We start from the raw sequence: 17,906 nt of genomic DNA, 5'->3' as shown, positions 1-17,906 counted from the left end.
AAACCACTATGAACAACTAAAGGCCATTTAAAACATGTACGTTTTAAGATTTGTCTTAAAAGTGTCAGTGGAGAGGGAGAGTTTGATTGAGAGTGGAAGGCTATTCAAAAGCTTTGGAGCAGCTATGGCAAAGGCACGACCCACCAGCCTCAATCATGGGACAATTAAAAGACATTGCTCTAAAGATCTAAGAGGTCAAGTGCTAGAGTAGTGGCATCCCCTATAGATCAGAGGGGGCAGGAAATGTGCTGTGAGCAGCTGCTTTTTAGAAGTTCAACAAAAGAAGACAAACAAATTGCAAATCAGTTCACATTACATGATTAAAGTTACAAAGTGTTGTAAGCGTAATTAGGTTTTCTTCTTGAAATGCCCAGAACCGACTGTTAAGAATACTGCACATACCTGCTATTTGAATCCAGCGCAGAAATGGTGGACTCGACTGCAGGTCCTTATAAAGTCTTAAAATGTTTTACAAGGGAGTTGCACCCATTTTCAAAATTATTACATGTAATTCATGTAACAGCTAATTGACAGAGACAGCACACTAGCTTGAGGACATGTCCAAACACAAGCATGACACTGAATGTATTAAACTTGAACTAATGACCAAGGACAAATGTGATGACACCGTGAGCACCCAGGGGAAAATTCCAAGTATATGGGAACATTTTCTGTTTCAGAACTGAGAACAATACAACATAATAAAACAAACATGTTTTGGGTCCATAAAATCAGGCTCCCATTCATTGTCTGTGGAGCAGCTCCAAACATTAGACTTTTTTCTTTTTTTTTAGATATTTTTTGGGGACTTTTTGCCTTTATTTGATAGGACAAACATACAGTAGCATGGAAGGAGCAACAGAGGGGGGATTACATGCAGCAAAGGACACAGCCTTTGTACATGGGACGCCTGCTCTACCAGGTGAGTTAGTGGGAGCACCAGGAAATATTCTTGCAATGCCCCTGTTTTGCTCCGTCTATGCACTTAGGACACACAATGAGTCTGCATCATTCCACCAGTCAGCCTGTTAGTTAGTTTATGGAAGTGGAAAAATGCAGTTGTAAAGCCAAATTGATTTAGAATAATGTCATGGTGGTTAAAGCCAGTACCTGGAAATGCTCTGAGGCTGCGCCGTTTGTCAGAAGTGTCAATCTTGAGATAATGGGTCACAAGGCGGTGAAATTGCACATACAGAGTTGTAAGCGTAGAGAGTATCATCAGTGTCATTTTACTTTGCTGTTCATTTTGAATTGACATAAATGTTTTTACTCAGGAAAAGTATATTTTCACTTTTGGAGTGCATTTACATAGCAAGTCTGGACTTAAACTCCATTGGTGCATCCATATGATGTTTTTCTTCGACCAAAATTATTGCGCCCCCATCTGGTCAGTCAGCATTATATTTCTTGAGCACCATCTGTACTCAACTTCCAATCATTGGTAAAAATGTCATGTCTCTACGAAGTACCATTTCACGGGAATTTGCAAAAACAATAATAATAACAACAATAATAATAATAATAATAAAACAGGACAAAACAATATTGCAAAAAAAAAAAAAAAAAAATCACTCTTGTAATTAATATTTAATGGACTACATTGAATGTTGACTTCTAACATATGAAAGAAGACTTTAGGAAGGTTCTTGTTGGAATAAAATAATTATCTTTGTCTTTATGGTACGCATCATATACAACAGCTTCAGCTTCTGATGCATTGTCCCTGTTAAAATCCTGCATGTTCAACTGGCCTCAATGAGCGAGGGAGTCTTACTCACAGTTGAAACCCACACTGCTGCTCCAGGCTTGGATTGATCCTCTCAGCACACCTCCCCCACCTCACACGGCTCTGATCAATACCGCCATGACTCAGTCATTAGAGCGGCTGTCCCACTGATTGATTAAGCAACACCCAACACATTCTAAACTGCCTGACTCAGCCTCAGTGCTTTTGTTTATGAGCCGGATGCACCAGTAAATGTGAGGTACAGGTTATTTTACATTTTATTTTTACATGTTTTTACATGTTATTTTACACCTTCAATTGTCAAGATAAATACACTCATAAGAGTTTAAAGTTCTACATATAACCAAAGCTCTGTGTTTTTAGTATACCTGAATAAATACAAAGACACCTCTCTGATGTCTCTTCGTCTGTGACTATCTCTTCTGATCTCAGTTGTTTGAGATTCAGCCCTCAGAGGGTCGTTGCTTCACCGAAAAACCATCTCGATTTTCGTGACAACAAATGCAGCAGTTTCCAAAACATCTTTCAGAATTCAGATGTACTCACAGCAGTGCCACTCAGACTGTGAAAATCTGGAAAGGCATGTTTTCCCCTGGCCTCGGTGTCAAAGACAAAAACCCCTGCCTTTGAAGACTCAGGCCGACGGCTTCTTCTTCCTCCTCTGTTGCCTAAAGTCAAACAAGCTTCCAGATTAGGAAGATTCCTCATCAGGTACCGACATGAAAACAGAAATCTGACGAAGGAAACAAAACTTAAACTTGTTGTCCTCTGAGCTCGTGTAAATCACTCACAGGAGGGCTGCTGTGATACAAATGACCCCTCCGGCCTGTAAACTAAGCATCTTTTGACTTTATCTGTACCAATGTGTGCTGAGCTGAGGGTGCACAGGGCAGACCGGTTTGGGTTTTAACTCTGAGTTCACAGCTTCATTTTCTCTGCTGATTATGTTAAAGCTGTTGGATTGCTGCCAAGAGGGGACTGATGTTACCACGGACTGCGCTGCTGCCAAAGTGATGCTTTGTCTTGTTTTGTTGTGCACACACACATGTACAAAATAGCCTTTTAGGAGACTGTATATATGGTTTAATAATGAAGGGTACTCCAGAATAAATTTTCGCTGCGTCCACTGAGGTTCTTTTATCTCCTTAAAGCCGCTACAAGGAACTTTTAACTGGATATGCAAAAGTCTCTCGTTTCTGCTGATGTCTGTGCGTGACCTACAACAGCAAATGAGACCATCGGTGTGAAGATAAGCTATTTCTATATAGTGTATATCCATACCTTTAGGAAACTGTGTCCAGGTCCGCACCAGGTCGCTTCCAGGACGAAGTGATTTACGGCACTCAGACGGCACATTTCATCTTACCTAGCTGCTTACATTTAGTGACTCTTATAAATAGTCGCTATTCCTCCTCCTTGACCCGACATCCGCGGGGAGTTGAAATAGCAGCAATCATCAGGTAAAAGTTCTGTGAAAGCACTGGACTCACCAACAGTCAGCCACGTCTCAGTCACACAGAGAAAATCCAATCCTCAGGAAGTCAGGAAATCCTTCAGGATAAACGTATTGTTCGCTAGCGATCTAGCATTTACCAGCCCAATCCTGGCAGGAGCCGATGGGTCCACGGCGTTAGCTGTCCAGGGAACCACACACAGAGGCTGCAGGTTGCGCAGATTCACCCCGTGCCAGCGGGGATGAGGAGAGCAGGGGCCGTGGGGCTGAGTGCCAAGAAATAAAGAGGCGAGGCACCGCTCCATACTCAGTCCAAGAAGCCGTGGAAGTGCTCGCCAAACAGGCTTTCATCCTTACCAGCCGACCGCTGCGTTTACCGCGCTTATGCCGGAGAGGTGGAGCTGGGGCGCGGCAGAGGTGAGCTGGGATCCCTGATAGGAGCGGGGGCAAAGTTTTCCCGTCTTGTTGTTTCATTCATCCCCAAAACAAACACATGCGCGAGCCAGATAAGCGTCTTTACGACAATACGCGCTAGAGGTCATGGGAAATGTAGGCTTAATTCCGGCAAAACATTACCACTTTTGTCCACAGGGTTGCCAAAATCAACTCAAAATGAAAGTAGTGTTGCTTTCATCAACGAAAAGTATGACTAAATATCGTCGTCAACGAACCTTTATCACGTGACGAAAACGAGACGCAACGTAAATGGTGGTCATGTGACGATTACTATAATTAAATATATAAGGCAATATTGTTGACGAATAAAAATGAGACTAAATGTGGTTTAGAAGATAAAACCTCTGCTAAAATGTCTCTTCATTTTCATTGACCAAAACGAGATGAGACGAAATAACGTTATAATGTTTATTTTGCAGTACTTCTGTTTCCTAGGCTGTGCGTCGCACTGCACAGACGGATTACAGCCGTGACAATATACAGTACAGCATCACTCACTCTCATGTGATATTGCTTTTATACAACAGTTCAGCAACAGCTTAAACAGCAATGCTGAGTAAGGAAATGTTAACAAAAGGTAATGAAATAAAAGTATGTTATGTAGCTCCGCAATCCCCCAGTCTGTTGCCAGGCAACACAGCACACTCCAGGAACTCACAAGCTACTTTGTATTTACATTGATCTGCAACTGTGTAACTTCGTCCAGTTTGGCTGATGAAACGTTGGCAAACCTGGATGTTGGCACGGCCGGATTCAGCTTCCACTCTCCCTCATCCTCATCAGTACCTCATCAGATGATCATTGATAATTCCTGATCGTGTTCGCTTCATTTTTGCTCCTCTCCAGTTTGTCGAGTTCGGCTTATGTTACACAAACACACCTGGAGGTCTGCACAGAAGAGTCCTGGCTTTCCTTTTCCTCGCCCTCTCTTGACGACCTCTCATAATATAATTCAAATGTAATTTTGGGGAAAATATCCATCTTCTTGGTGTAACGCTATAGTGTCCGTTTGCGTCAATGTAGCGAGTGTGACAGTTGGTTAATTAACGGTTGTATTTATATTTATTACACGGCTCTATTAAATGCTGTATTCTGATTGGTCAGTCGCAGTATTCAGAGGTCTGATAATACTGTGTAATGACCGTTGCTATGTAGCCCAGCGTTGCTAGGGACGCTTCCCTGAAAAGGAGATTCAGCCCCTGTCTGGAGTTATTTTCCCAGTATTTGCCGGCTCATTATACATTATCCCTTACTTATAACACCTGTGAGCGGAGTGATTTTACTGTTAAAAGTCCCAGTGATGTTATACTCTATATCAGCACTCATGGAATGCCTCTCATCCAATCAAAGTACTTGGTCGGAACTAACTGTTGTATAAATAAATATATATTTAGCTCTAACTAGGAGCTAATTTTTAAAAGAAAATTTTGGTTTGGTTATACTATACTAGGTACTTATACTATATTGACTGGGTATAATAGAATTGCATTACTAAAAAGAGACTAAAATACAATTTTCATTGACTAAAACTAGACTAAAAAGACATCAGTTTTCGTCGACTAAAACGAGACGAAAATAGTCATGGATTATTCTGACTAAAATAAGACTAAAATGCTCAGACTTTTAGTTGACTGAAACTTGACTAGACAAAAAAGAGTATGAACGTGACTAAAACTAATAAAAACTAAAATGACAGTTTGACACAAAGACTAGACTAAAGCTAAAATTAAAACACGCCACCAAAAACAACACTAAATGAAAGTTCCTTGTAGGGGCTTTAAGCTGATAAAGAAAACCAGATTTTTTTGTTTCTATTATGTGTCAAAGATCAAGTTACTGTAAGTGAAGAGATGTGAGATAATGTGCGGAGGCCGTGAATTATGAACAAGTAATTATTTGTTGACACTAACTGATGAAAAATTCTCTGCCATAACTGAATAAAATGCTATGTTTTGACAGAACTTTGGCCAAGTTTAATGGCATTTTTATGTGTGGATCAAAACATTATATCAGAGAGGAACATCTTGGGCGACTGTGGTATTTATTAACCTTCATTAAAAAAAAGAAATAAATGTTTTAAAGTTATCCAGTCCTTCATTACACTCTTATCTTTAAATGAGCACAAATTCAATTATATACATTTTTGAAACAACTTTTAATATAAGCCTTTACATGAAAAATAGACTGCATTTGTAAAACGCCTTTCTAGTCTTCAGACCACTCAAAGAACTTTTACACTACATCACATTCACCCATTCAGCCACTGGTGGCCAAGGCTACCATACAAGGTGCCACCTAAGACTCAGTAACCATTCACAAGCTCTCACACACTGATGGAACAGCCATTGGGAACAATTTAGGGTTTAGTATCTTGTTCTGCCTCTGATTGGTTTATGATGAAATTTTACTCTCCCTAAGCCAATCATCATCACTTATGCTTCCCCCTCACCTGCCCTCACCAAAGAAGAAAAACTTTAGAGCTCCACTGAGAAGGAGCCTGCTTGGATGAGAGCCGCCTCAGTGAACTGAAGTAAAGCCGAGTAACGGCGCATTTTATTGTGAGTAACGGTAACGGCGTTATAATGGGGGAGACAGTAACTTTTTTGATTACTCGTTGCTAAAAAAAGTAGCACCGTCAGTAACACCGTTTATTTATAATGCCGTTATTCCCATCACTGCAGACCACACACACACACACACACAAGTTTCTTGCCAAAAACCACAATTCAGTCAGGACCACTTTAGTCAAAGAAAACTTTATTTCCATTTGTAGTATTATATTTTGCCGTATGGCTCTATTCTGGGGCTTCTCTGCCGTTACTCGGCCCTACGCAGAAAGCCTCTTCCATGTGCCTATGTGGAAAGCATAAGGCGGAGAGTGCAGACCTCCCTGCCCTTCCATGCGCCTACATAGAAAGCCTAAGGCAGAGAGAGCAGCAGCAAAGACAAACAGAAATGACATTGATAAGTCAGACACAGCATGAAAAGGAGGAGCTGGGGTGGAGGCGGGTTGCAAAGCAGCTTGCAGAGGAAGCAGCAACAGTAGGCAGGCCAGAGAAGTTTAAATAGGGCACCCCGAATGAGATTCACCAATTGGATGCATAGAGAGAAATCATGTGATCTATCAGCTGACTCCCTTCCATCAATCAGCTGCTCCATCAGTTGACTGGTCTGTTTGAGATCAGCTGATGAAGCTGGAATGTGAGCTGAGCTTGACATCATACCCTGCCTGAACTAACGCTATGCTCAATTTTACAAGACTACATTTGAACACATCATGATTGTGATATAATTTACCTTCACCAAATGCTCATTTTTACAGTCTTCAACAGGAGGTTAGTTACTGCAGGAGGGCAGCCAAAATATTGTTTGATAATTGTATTTTTCTTGTCAAAAATTGAAATATTTCTGAAAATACACACAAACATGAATCCAGCATAAGGGATGCATGATATTGGATTTTTCTGCGGCTGATATGCCAATATATAACAACTCATTTGACTGATAACTGAGATTGATATAGCCACTTTTATCCCCACCTAATTTTAGTGATCATCACGTCTCTTCTGTAGTGGAATTAACATTTTATTATGCATGTATACTCTTATCTTGACGGCCCAGCAGATGGAGACATGAAATACACTACTCTTCAATGTATTTAATATTCATTCATTGAAAAAATTAAGAAAAAGCATGTTGGCCTATACTGATATATCATTTTAAAGCCAATATTGGCCCGATACCATTGATGTGCTGATATTATCGTGTCCCTATCCAGCATATTTTACCTTTTACAACAACATATCTTTGTGAAGGTGGAGTTCCCTCCCTCACCTACCTGAAGAGCAAAAACAGGTCAAGACTGCAGCCTGAGGCTGATGTGGCCTTCTGCTTGACAACCTCCATCCGCCTGGTTAAATATGCAATGCAGCTTTATACTGTACATGTAGCAGGGGGTGTGTGCTCCATCTCTCCTTCAGCTAAGGGGTCCTTGACCTCAACACTTTGAAGATCCCTGGAACAGGGCTTGAATGCATCATGATGTATCTCAGTGCAACATCCGTGAGCTGTTAGTTGTGGCCACCGGGTGCTAACATTAACTAGCTGATGTCAACACAGGTTTGTTGTTCACAATGTAGCATCATCAGGGAAACAACAGGGTGTGTCCTCTTACACATCAGTAGTGAGTTTACGGTGTTCATTTGTACCAAAGGAATCCAGAGGGTGAATTTTTTTTTTCCCAGGATGGCAAAGGCCTGACCCACCCTGCTTTCTGTGATTGGCTAGTACTGGTTGTGTTTGCAGGTGGATTAGTTTGGTTTAGGCATGAAGAGTAGGATTGGTTAGGGTTAAGGTAGATTTATACTTGTGCGTCAGCTTTATGCAGAGCTCACTCACGTTGCCGACACCATTGTGAGCATTTATACTTGTGCGGTGGTGTGAGTCACTCTGCAGTTACGCCTCCAAAACACTAGTAGGCGGCGGAGGTTTCTGTGAAGTGCTGAAAAGATTAGTTGATTCCAAACAGACATTAAACATGATTTAATAGCGACAATTTCAATTATAAGTACACAGATTGACATCACTATAGGGTGAGAATATCAGGGTCGGCCAGTCAGGGGCAGAGTAAGGCAGAGTAGGGCGGGTCATGATTCACCACTTTAGAAAAAACAAACTCGCGTCCCTGGGAAGATCTTTTCATCCCAAACATGTTTTCTATTGTTGCTGGAACGCCGTTAGTTTCGAATCCTGCTATTTAACCATTGCACAACAGTAAAACATCAGCCACTGCCATCAGTTCATGGCCAGTCATTTTATTTGCTGATAGGCCGATGTCAGTTAACAAGGTGAGCAGTGGCAAATACCGAAAAATCAGTACATTTCTAAATCAATTATTCTGCAGAGTACTGTCTATTATGATTGTTCTGTCCATGAAATATATATATATGAATATATATATATATATATATATATATATCTATATATATATATATATATATATAATGAAAAAAAAAAACCAAAACAAAAAGGACATATTGGAATCATCTTGTTTTGTCTGACCGACAGTCCAACATCCAAAAATATTTACTTAACTGTCATAGAAGCCCCAAAACCTTGTTTGAGAAGCCAGATAAGAGCTAGATAATAGTAGGGCTTTTTGCTCAATTAATCAGTTATCGAAATCATTGGCAATTCATTTTCTGTCAGTCCACTAATCAGTTAATTGACGAATCATTTTGCCTCCAGCTGGATCCGCCATTTGTTTTCCTCCATAAAAATGCCTATTGTTTAACAAGTGAAAATCAGCAAGAGCTGTGGGAGTGACAATTTAATGTTAATCAATGTCAAGTTTCAGCTGTGGCTTTGTGCTCTATTTTTATTTCCCACACTCATTTATTTGTGTATGAACATTATGCTTCAGTGCAGATTATTGTTTGCACAGACACTGTACATTAAAATTAAATGAGCTCTCCTTGTAGCAGCTGTTGTATATTGGCAGTAAGGACAATGCATTCACTGTAACCTGAGGTTATTTGACGGCGTCTGCGCCAGATGGAGAAAGTCTCACATCACAGAGGGGGAAGACACAGTAGGAGGAGATGTAATAAACCATAAACTCCACCAATCACACAGCAGGGTTGACCAGGGGCAAGCGACTGTTATTGGAAGGACAGTGAACAAGGCTGTGTGAGAGTCTCTGAATTAAAACTGACTTTTCTTAAAGGATAAATCTGCTGATATTCTATATTTTGTCATGGTCGATACTAAATACTAACAAGTGCTGGCTGTGTATGAAAGGATGATATGTCTTCTTCCTTTGTGCTGTAGAGCTCCATTGTTGTCCAAAAACTATTCAAATACTTAGTAACCCACAGCTAAAAAATAGTCCCCAACAAGTGCACTATTTACTACAGTATGCACTACATATATCTATATATATATATATATATATATATATATATATATATATATGTACACACAGTACAGGCCAAAAGTTTGGACACACCTTCTCATTCAATGCGTTTTCTTTATTTTCATGACTGTTTACATTGTAGATTCTCACTGAAGGCATCAAAACTATGAATGAACACATGTGGAGTTATGTACTTAACAAAAAAAGGTGAAATAACTGAAAACATGTTTTATATTCTAGTTTCTTCAAAATAGCCACCCTTTGCTCTGATTACTGCTTTGCACACTCTTGGCATTCTCTCCATGAGCTTCAAGAGGTAGTCACCTGAAATGGTTTCCACTTCACAGGTGTGCCTTATCAGAGTTAATTAGTGGAATTTCTTGCTTTATCAATGGGGTTGGGACCATCAGTTGTGTTGTGCAGAAGTCAGGTTAATACACAGCCGACAGCCCTATTGGACAACTGTTAAAATTCATATTATGGCAAGAACCAATCAGCTAACTAAAGAAAAACGTGTGGCCATCATTACTTTAAGAAATGAAGGTCAGTCAGTCCGGAAAATTGCAAAAACTTTAAATGTGTCAAGTGGAGTCGCAAAAACCATCAAGCGCTACAACGAAACTGGCACACATGAGGACCGACCCAGGAAAGGAAGACCAAGAGTCACCTCTGCTTCTGAGGATAAGTTCATCCGAGTCACCAGCCTCAGAAATCGCAAGTTAACAGCAGCTCAGCAGCAGAGACCAGATGAATGCCACACAGAGTTCTAGCAGCAGACCCATCTCTAGAATAACTGTTAAGAGGAGACTGCGCGAATCAGGCCTTCATGGTCAAATAGCTGCTAGGAAACCACTGCTAAGGAGAGGCAACAAGCAGAAGAGATTTGTTTGGTCCAAGAAACACAAGGAATGGACATTAGACCAGTGGAAATCTGTGCTTTGGTCTGATGAGTCCAAATTTGAGATCTTTGGTTCCAACCGCCGTGTCTTTGTGAGACGCAGAAAAGGTGAACGGATGGATTCCACATGCCTGGTTCCCACTGTGAAGCATGGAGGAGGAGGTGTGATGGTGTGGGGGTGTTTTGCTGGTGACACTGTTGGGGATTTATTCAAAATTGAAGGCACACTGAACCAGCATGGCTACCACAGCATCCTGCAGTGACATGCCATCCCATCCAGTTTGCGTTTAGTTGGACGATCATTTATTTTTCAACAGGACAATGACCCCAAACACACCCCCAGGCTGTGTAAGGGCTATTTGACCAAGAAGGAGAGTGATGGAGTGCTGCAGCAGATGACCTGGCCTCCACAGTCACCGGACCTGAACCCAATCGAGATGGTTTGGGGTGAGCTGGACCGCAGAGTGAAGGCAAAGGGGCCAACAAGTGCTAAACACCTCTGGGAACTCCTTCAAGACTGTTGGAAAACCATTTCAGGTGACTACCTCTTGAAGCTCATGGAGAGAATGCCAAGAGTGTGCAAAGCAGTAATCAGAGCAAAGGGTGGCTATTTTGAAGAAACTAGAATATAAAACATGTTTTCAGTTATTTCACCTTTTTTTGTTAAGTACATAACTCCACATGTGTTCATTCATAGTTTTGATGCCTTCAGTGAGAATCTACAATGTAAATAGTCATGAAAATAAAGAAAACGCATTGAATGAGAAGGTGTGTCCAAACTTTTGGCCTGTACTGTATGTATATATATATATATATATATATATATATATATATATATATATATATATATATATATATATATATATATATATATATATATATTTAAAGGGATTATATCTTGGGTAGAAGGAATGAGCTTCAGACAGGGTAGAGAGGTTGGACAGTTTAAAGACCAACACATTGTTGGTTTTGATCTGTTTCTTCTCTCAATGAAGAAAATAAAGAATATAACCACATTTAGGACTACCAGTATCTATCAGCTGCTATCAGTATCTTCAAACAGCGCTGGAGTTTTTCGCCACACTTTAGTCCCCATGGAAAGAGTCTGTTGGACAGCAGGTCAATCTGTGCACACTGCACCAGTCATTGAGGAGAAACCAGGTCACTGGGAGAAATCAGGTTACACGGGACACTGAGGACACATTTAGATCAGAAACAATCAACCAGTCAATTGACTGAAAAATTCATGCCAACAATTTCAATAATAGATTAATAATTTGAGGCACTTTTTTCAAGCAAGCACGGCATTTGATGGTTAAACAAATGTGGATATTTTCTAGTATTCTGTGTGAAGACTGGAGAGTTGGACAGTTGAAGACGTCACTTTGGGATTCAGGAATAGAGACACCATTTTTTGTTATTTTCTGCCATTCTATCGACCAAATGATCAGTACATTTAGAAAATATTTGTCAAATAAAGTGATGATCATTAGTTGCAGCCCAAGGTCAAACTATTTTGGACTGTAAAAGATAAAAAACGATGACTGGCCAGCTCACTCAGTGTAAAAGTCCAAAGTCCATCCTTTTGTAGTACATGGATAAACCAACTCCTTCGTGTCTTCTTGAAGGCTCTCTAGTCGAAAAGGAGTTGATTTATCCATGTACTAAAAAAGGATTTTTAACTACAGTCAGAGTGCTTTGGATGCATTTTTGGACTGTTATTGTGGACTGTTCCTTGACTACAATTTTTGTTAATTTGTATGTGTTTAATTAATTTTCATGGAGGAGAATAAATGGCCAACTAGAGATAAAATGATTAGCCAATCAAAATAAACAAAGTTACTCAGCAACTAGTTGGATAATCAGTGAAACATTTAAATTACATTTTGAGCAAAATGCAAAAATATTTGCTGGGTTCAGTGTCTGAAATTTAAGCATTTGTTACTTTTTATTGTCTCATATGACAGGAAACTGATTATTTATGGGGTATGTACTGACCAAAATACGTATTGTGTCATATTTTGGCATTTCTCACAACATTCCAGCCCAGTTGCCAGAAGAAGATGTTAGCATGGTTCATTTCTGCAAAACAAATGCAAAAGCCCGCTGTCTTGCGGGCCTGCACGGCGGAGTGATTCTGGCCAGAAAATAGTCCCAATTGATAGCAAGGTCTGATGTAATGCGGGGATGTTTTAAAATTATTGAAATAGTCTAACAAAACACATGCATGCTTTTTTGTAGCTTAAAACCTTTTGGTTACGTGTCCCCCGTACATCTTCAGAACTACTTTTTCTCCGGTAAGCTACGGGGCGATTTCTCAGAGCAGGAGGCTCGTTGAGAGTAGTGACACCGTCACATCAGAGCTACAGATGGTCAGCGTTTCACACAACGTCATGTCCAAAAACCTGAACTATTACTTTAAGACATAATTTACAGCTGAAAAAAGGTATTTAATTGCAATATGTTTTATCGCAATACTCATATGCGATAAAATATAAGCGTATGGCAACATGTTTAAAATCACAATAATATTGCATCATGCATCACCCCTATAATCCAGAGAAGATTGTGCCTCCCACCCAAAACCAGTATTTTCAGCCAAAACATGATCTTTTTCCGAACCATAACCACGTGGTTTTTTTGCCTAAACTTCTCCACACATTAACCACAGTGCCATAGAATACATAAAGTTTAACCTATCTGTTACATAATAATGTCAAAATGTAATGCGTCTGTGGTTTGTAGAAATTTCTAATGCTAACAATTTTTTCTGGTGATTGGGTTGACAGATCATTGGTTGCCACAACATAAATGCTATCAGATGAACAAATACAATCAGATGTCCATGTTGTCATGTTGTTTTTAACATAAACTTGGTCATAGTTTTGTCCCAAAGTATCATTTTTACTTTAAATATAAGAAACTTAGTTGACACAGTTGGATATTTGCTGGAGAATTCTTAATAATGAAACCATTAATACAGTTTTTTTTTTAAGCATTTGAGCTGGCAGCACAGTCAAACGAGCATGCAGTTTTTCCTCACAGTGCAAAAGTGTCAGCCGGAAACAGATAAATTTAGACTTCCAGAGCACTGTGTCAGTTTTATTTTTTGTTGCACTAACTATCAGGAAATACAATGACGCACAGCTGAGTGTTTCCTTTCATCCCACCACACTGATCTCACAGCGTCACTTTACCTCAGTGGAGTCATTGTCATGCACGTTTGTTTTTACAAAAACCTTGTTAGAGACCTGTTTATCTTTACACATGGCCATGAAATCAGGTTCCACCAGCTGAGATGCGTTACTCTAATCCCCTACCCCGATTATGGAAATCAGGCTACGGCAGAAAGCCAACAGTATCTTTACTATTTAAGTGCATGTAAACAAACATGAAGCTCTATATTTTGGCTACAAACACCCTACTCTCTACCAGAATGTAATTTAAAGACCGAAATGTGAATAAACTCATTCTTTTTAGTCTCAGCAGGCCTGTAAAACTAAATCAGCCCCGACTGTGGTTTATGCAGTGATTACTTTACAAATTTAACTTCTGTCCTCCATGTTCAGCTCAACCAGATGAAGCTTCTCACATCCTGGGAACATATACAGAGACGGATCACAAGGCTTTCAAGCGTTGCCAAAAGTAACAGTTGCGGCACATGGACCTTTTGTTAGCTGTGTAAAATGTACTTACAGTGAAATATTGTAGCCGTAAACTATGCCAAAGTTCATGGGTAAACATCCCCAAGCTGATTAAATCCTCATTCTTCTCAGAGGATTTTGTTTGAACGCCTCCCCGCGGTCGGACCTCCCTTTGTGAGTTGTCCTGTCTGCTGATGTCGGTTTATTTGTCTGCTCTGCTTCACAGGAGCTGCTGGAGAAGTTCATGGAGGGAAACCTAAGCCTGGATGAGTTCCTGGACTCTTTCCAAAGCTCCAGGAAGACGTATCATATCCGCCGGGCCCAGGCGGAGAAGATGCAGGAGGTCGTGCAGGCCAAGCGACAGCCGAGCAAAACCAAGAGAGTGGAGGAGAGCAAAGAGGTAAAGAAGGACTCGGAGCAGCCGCAGGAGCCTCAGCGGCCCAATGGCTTCGTAGCACAGGGACCTCTTCGAGTGTTCCAGGTACGCTACGGCCTCACGCCAGCTATCCTCCTCCCCCATTACCCCGTTTCTCCCCCTGCCTCAGCTCCAGGCCATCAAAGTAGTACTCCCCCACCTGAACCGGGACAGACCCACATCCTCAGCCCCAGCACCCCACTCCCAGGACACGGCCAGCCGGTCGGCCTCAGGGTCATTGGACAGTTACCGGGTGGCTGGCCGGCTAACGGGCGGCCGGTGAGAGTGCAGCAGCTGTATAGGCCGAACCCTCAACAGCCTGAGCCGCCGTACCGATAAGCTGGAGGAGAGGGGAGGAGGAGGAGGAGGATGAAAAGCCGGTTTGAGAGGTCTTCCAAGACATGGAACCAAACAGTGGCCGTCACAATCATGTAAGCAAAGACTGATTCAGAGACAGGCAGCGCTGCAGACGTCCGTTTCTGTTCTCCATCCATGACACACAAATGTAACCAGAGCAGAGACTGGGAGGCAGCAGGTGACTAGGACGAGGAGGGAGGACTAGGGATGGGCTCCGATAGCAGGATTCGTTTCGACACTGACAAATCTCTTATCAAATCTTTTATCTCTCCTTATTGTTTCTCATTTATTATGGAAAACACAGACGAATCTGATAGCCGATTTATGAGCTTGGCTGGCGAGCGCCGTCTATGACTGCAGAGTGTAGAGCACAGTAACACTGAGAGTGAAAGCAGAGACGATTGAAAAAAATTTAAAATAATCATTACATAGATTATTAACATGAGCGTACCACTTCAGTCTGATCTGCATAGTCTGGATGTGAAGTAGCTACCACAGCCCTGCATGAATAACTGATCTTGTGATTTAAATAGTCAAAGCATTATGATTTCTTACATTGTAATCAAAAGAAATGCATCAATTGATTAAACTTTGAAACACTTTATTCTGTATAAGTGGAACTTCAGCCAGGAAAGGTAAGAGAGCTACCACGTCATACGCCCTATCGGCTCATTTCGTTAGAGGTTTATGGTCGGCCTTTTGCCGGCTTGCTGCTCTGATTGCCATCAAAACATGAAGATTGAAAAAAATAATGGAGACTTAGGGAAGTAAAATTGATTTTGTGGAGGAGAGAACTTTTAATTTCCCTTTCCCCCCCAAAAGAATGTTTGTTGTTGGAGCAGCTGAAAACACAGTAGCCGTCTCTTAAAACTGGACTAAATATGGCTAAAATTTGTTGACCTTTAATTCAGTTTTATTCATAAAGCCCAGTATCACAAATCACAATTTGCCTCAGAGGGCTTTACAGCATATGACATCCCTCTGTCCTTTGGAAAAGTCCCCCCAAAAAAACCCTTTAACAGGGAAAAACAAAATGGTAGAAACCTCAGGTAGAGCAACTGAGGAGGGATCCCTCTTCCAGGACGGAGAGACGCGCAATAGATGACGTACAGAACAGATCAACATGATAAATGTACAGTGATCCATATGACACAATAGCTGGTTTTAGCCTGGTTTCACTACCAGAGCGTCAACATTTGCTGCTTGGGCAGCGTCCCCGGCGTCACTGTAATGAACTTAAGGCACCATTCAGTGTCGATGTGAGACGCATCGGGCTTTACACCAACTTCAATATAAACTAATTTGTGTCGTTAATAGACGCTCAGAGCAACAAATGTGTTTTAAAGACCGTGAAAGTCAGCTCAGGGTGGGTGGGCCCAACAGACAACAGACTTTGACCCAGGAGAGCCGTGTTTGAGACCAACAAACACCAATTCCGGTTGCACATAGTTTTGTAGCCTCAACCTAACCGCTGACCCCTTTTTGCCACTGCGTGAAGATACAACTTAAAAGGCTGCCCTCTGCGTCTTTTAAGTGACGCCAGGGGCTTCTGCCCAAGTAGCAAAATTTGGCGAATAGGGATGAGATCACTTAAATGGGTTTAGGTTTACAAATGTGGTGCCGCCATGGTCTACTTCACCTACAACTTGGATTTATCTGTAGTAATCAGCTTCTGATTCTTCACCAAATGTGGCAGTTAAAATGACTGGTAGGATCATCTTATTAACATTCAGTCCGTAGCTGCTAAAATTAAGTTTCATATAAAGTGTCATCGTCATCTTCAGGTACAGGTTGTGAACCATTAAAGACTGTAGTGTTTCTTTCTCCTCAGCCAACAACAAGCAGTTAAACATCCACTTACTTTAACCTTTAATTACTGCAAATGCTTAAAGGTAAAAGGATTTGATAAAACACTATCGAACCCCATCCCCAGGGAGGACATGGAAGTTTTAATTATTTTTGATTTTATTATTATTATTTTTTTACATCCTACACAGAGGGATGTGAAGCACAGGGTTGTGAAGCACATCTTCAACGCCGAAACAAAAAGATAAAGGATCTCATTGTTCATTCATACACCTTAAGGACAGGGAGAGGCTTTGTGAGATGAGACGAGTCATCACAGTGAATGATGGCATCAATAAAGTGGTGTTTAATATAAACTCTCATTGTTTTTCGTCTTATCAGATATTAACAGTCATACCTGGAAAAACTCCTGAGATCACAAGTGCTGATAATAGATCGCTGCAGAGTTTAAACAAACACAACCAGAGCAGAAGGTATTTATTAATAATTCCCAGACTGTAAACTGTCCGTATTATTTGCAGTGTCATGTGTGTTGGCGTCACAGATGATTCCCCCAAAGCTGTCTGCCTACTTGTGTGATTTCATGAACAGTGTTGGAGCTCACACGATTTATTTATTCATGTAAATCCCATTTTAAATGGCTGACTTCAAAGCTTCTTGTTTACTGTGCTAAATGAAGAGCTGCTTCTCTCTTTCAAGGCAGCCAGTGTTTTTATTTCTCCCCCCCTCCGTACTGAGACGCAGAGTGAGAGGAATTTAATCTCTATGAGAATGCCGGCGCTCTGCAAGCCCACAGTCGAATATAAGGAGGTTTAGGAGGTTTCCTTCTCATTTCATTCTCCTTTTTTCTCATTATTCATCCTTCAGCATTCGAAGGGAAAAGCTCTGGGTTGTAGTATTTGATGGTTCTGCTCTTGAACAAACATTTTGCTCATTAATAACTCATATGTACATGCTTACTACAGCTTGACAAAGTACATGAAAATGCCTTTTGCAGGCCGGTGCCCAGTTACATAAAACATCTTTTAGGATTTTTGTGTTGCAAAGAAAGAATTGTTCTAATTAGGAAGTATTTCTAAATAAGAGTTTTAAATGTATTTCAAGGATCAGCTCGAGGTTTTGGCCATCATTTCATATATAATAACACTCAAGCTGAGATCTGTGAATGAAGTGACATCACTAAAACAGTCCCTCCAGGATTACGCTGGCTTCTTTG

General features: G+C 40.9%; 1 protein-coding gene across 1 annotated transcript in view; it reads left to right on the top strand.

Annotated features, from left to right (window-relative positions):
- The window catches only part of vps37d (VPS37D subunit of ESCRT-I), a 63,526-nt gene extending 46,480 nt beyond the window's left edge, over positions 1-17,046 (top strand). Inside the window, exon 4 of the mRNA XM_033639343.2 lies at positions 14,339-17,046. Within this exon, the coding sequence (XP_033495234.1) occupies positions 14,339-14,866 (528 nt within the window). The 3' untranslated portion in view covers positions 14,867-17,046. The remainder of the gene's footprint in view (positions 1-14,338) is intronic.
- Positions 17,047-17,906: the final 860 nt, after the last annotated feature.

The sequence above is a fragment of the Epinephelus lanceolatus genome, chromosome 11, assembly GCF_041903045.1.
Source record: "Epinephelus lanceolatus isolate andai-2023 chromosome 11, ASM4190304v1, whole genome shotgun sequence".
Classification (NCBI taxonomy): Eukaryota; Metazoa; Chordata; class Actinopteri; order Perciformes; family Serranidae; genus Epinephelus; species Epinephelus lanceolatus.
The sequence above is the reverse complement of the archived record's forward strand: the minus strand, read 5'-3'. Positions and strand labels throughout refer to the sequence as shown.